This window comes from Bremia lactucae, linkage group LG1 (assembly GCF_004359215.1).
Source record: "Bremia lactucae strain SF5 linkage group LG1, whole genome shotgun sequence".
NCBI classification, from domain to species: Eukaryota; Oomycota; class Peronosporomycetes; order Peronosporales; family Peronosporaceae; genus Bremia; species Bremia lactucae.
The window spans coordinates 6,287,641-6,289,025 of record NC_090610.1 but is presented as its reverse complement, the minus strand read 5'-3'; the positions used below and the strand labels follow the sequence as shown (position 1 = coordinate 6,289,025).

Genomic DNA, 1,385 nt, shown 5'->3' with positions numbered 1-1,385 from the left:
GGTAAGTCTTCTCACGTCTACGATGCCCATTCTTATTGCACATACACTCATACATGGTGTAGGAAAGAGAGATAACAGGGTTAAAGACTTCTATATTAAACGCACACCAGACGCGTATCGGTTCCCTGCCGGGGGGCCACGTCAGTGGCTTTATTAATTTAGAAGTAAGATATTGCTATATCCTGCGCTAGCCAAACTAAGAACCTTCTAGAACTTAGTGTAACCACACAAATCAATCACTATAACTACCAAACCTGGCAGCAGGGGCGTCGACCCGGAAGGGAGTGTTTGCAATGACAACTCCACTTCCAACGCTGCCATTCGACGGCCAAGTTGTCGGCCTCTTATTCAATCCTCGTCAGCAATTTTGACCCACGGCTTCTCTGACACTGAGCCTCCTTTCGTGAGAGCTCTTCCTGGTCCTTTTGCGCCTTGTGGGCGAACGATTGCTACGCTCCCCGGGTCTGCTGATCTCAAGAGCTCGTTTCTTAGTCTTATCGTGTAGTCTTGTGCGCCCTCGTGACTCCTCTTTTGTGCGGGCCTTTCGTACCACGCACAACATTCAACCACCTTGATCAGATCCTCGTTATTTCTTTGAATGTCCTCTAACGTCGTCGTCGTCACCAAATCTCTGACTCTTCCGTACAGCCAATCCATCTCTTCGCGTCTTTGATCTTGCGCTTCGCTCGTGCACTCAGCACCTGCGCCGTCTTCGTCAACTCCGCACGAGATCTTTAGCTCTACTTATGCGTGACACGCCTTCACCGGCGAAGCATCAGTAGCACAATTGGATCCTTGGCGAAATGTCTCGAAGCATGGCTTGAGCTCATAATCTGTAGAAAAGAGAGAAATCATGGTTAAAGACTTCTATATTAAAACGCGCGCCGACGCGTTTTTAGGCCCCCCGTCGGGGGCCTCGTCAGGAGTTTATCAATCTAGAAGTGAGATACTGCTGTATCCTGCTCTAACTAAACTAATCATCTTCTAGAGCTTTGTGTAGACACACAAATCACCCAATATAACCACCAAACCTGCCAGCTGGGGCGTCGACCCGGAAGGGTGTGTCCGCTTTGAAAACTTCACTTCCAACACATGATGCGTAGTCGGATACCATCATGAGTGGGAATGACGACACGAGGTGTGTCGCAGGTAATGGGTGTATAATACAGCACCCATTGCGTTTAGGTATCGATCTGATGAAGATCGGTATAATGTTGACAATTTGTTAGGTTTGCTGAGTTAGATTTCTGGGTAATTCATCATACCTTTCAAAGCCTTATTGATTCTTTAGGCTCTTCTTACGTTGTTAAGTGACAACGGAACACTTATTGCTGCAACGGTAAGCTTATTATTACTGTTGATTTGCACAGCTGGTGCAAATCAAG

At 47.2% G+C, this 1,385-nt stretch overlaps 1 protein-coding gene across 1 annotated transcript; it reads right to left on the bottom strand.

The window, feature by feature from the left end:
* Positions 1-348: 348 nt before the first annotated feature.
* Positions 349-855, bottom strand: CCR75_005499 (uncharacterized protein; the record flags this gene model as incomplete). The annotated part of the gene is made up of 2 exons (XM_067963580.1): positions 349-732; positions 766-855. The coding sequence occupies 2 exons, from the start codon at positions 853-855 to the stop codon at positions 349-351; spliced, it is 474 nt and encodes a 157-aa protein (XP_067822799.1).
* Positions 856-1,385: the final 530 nt, after the last annotated feature.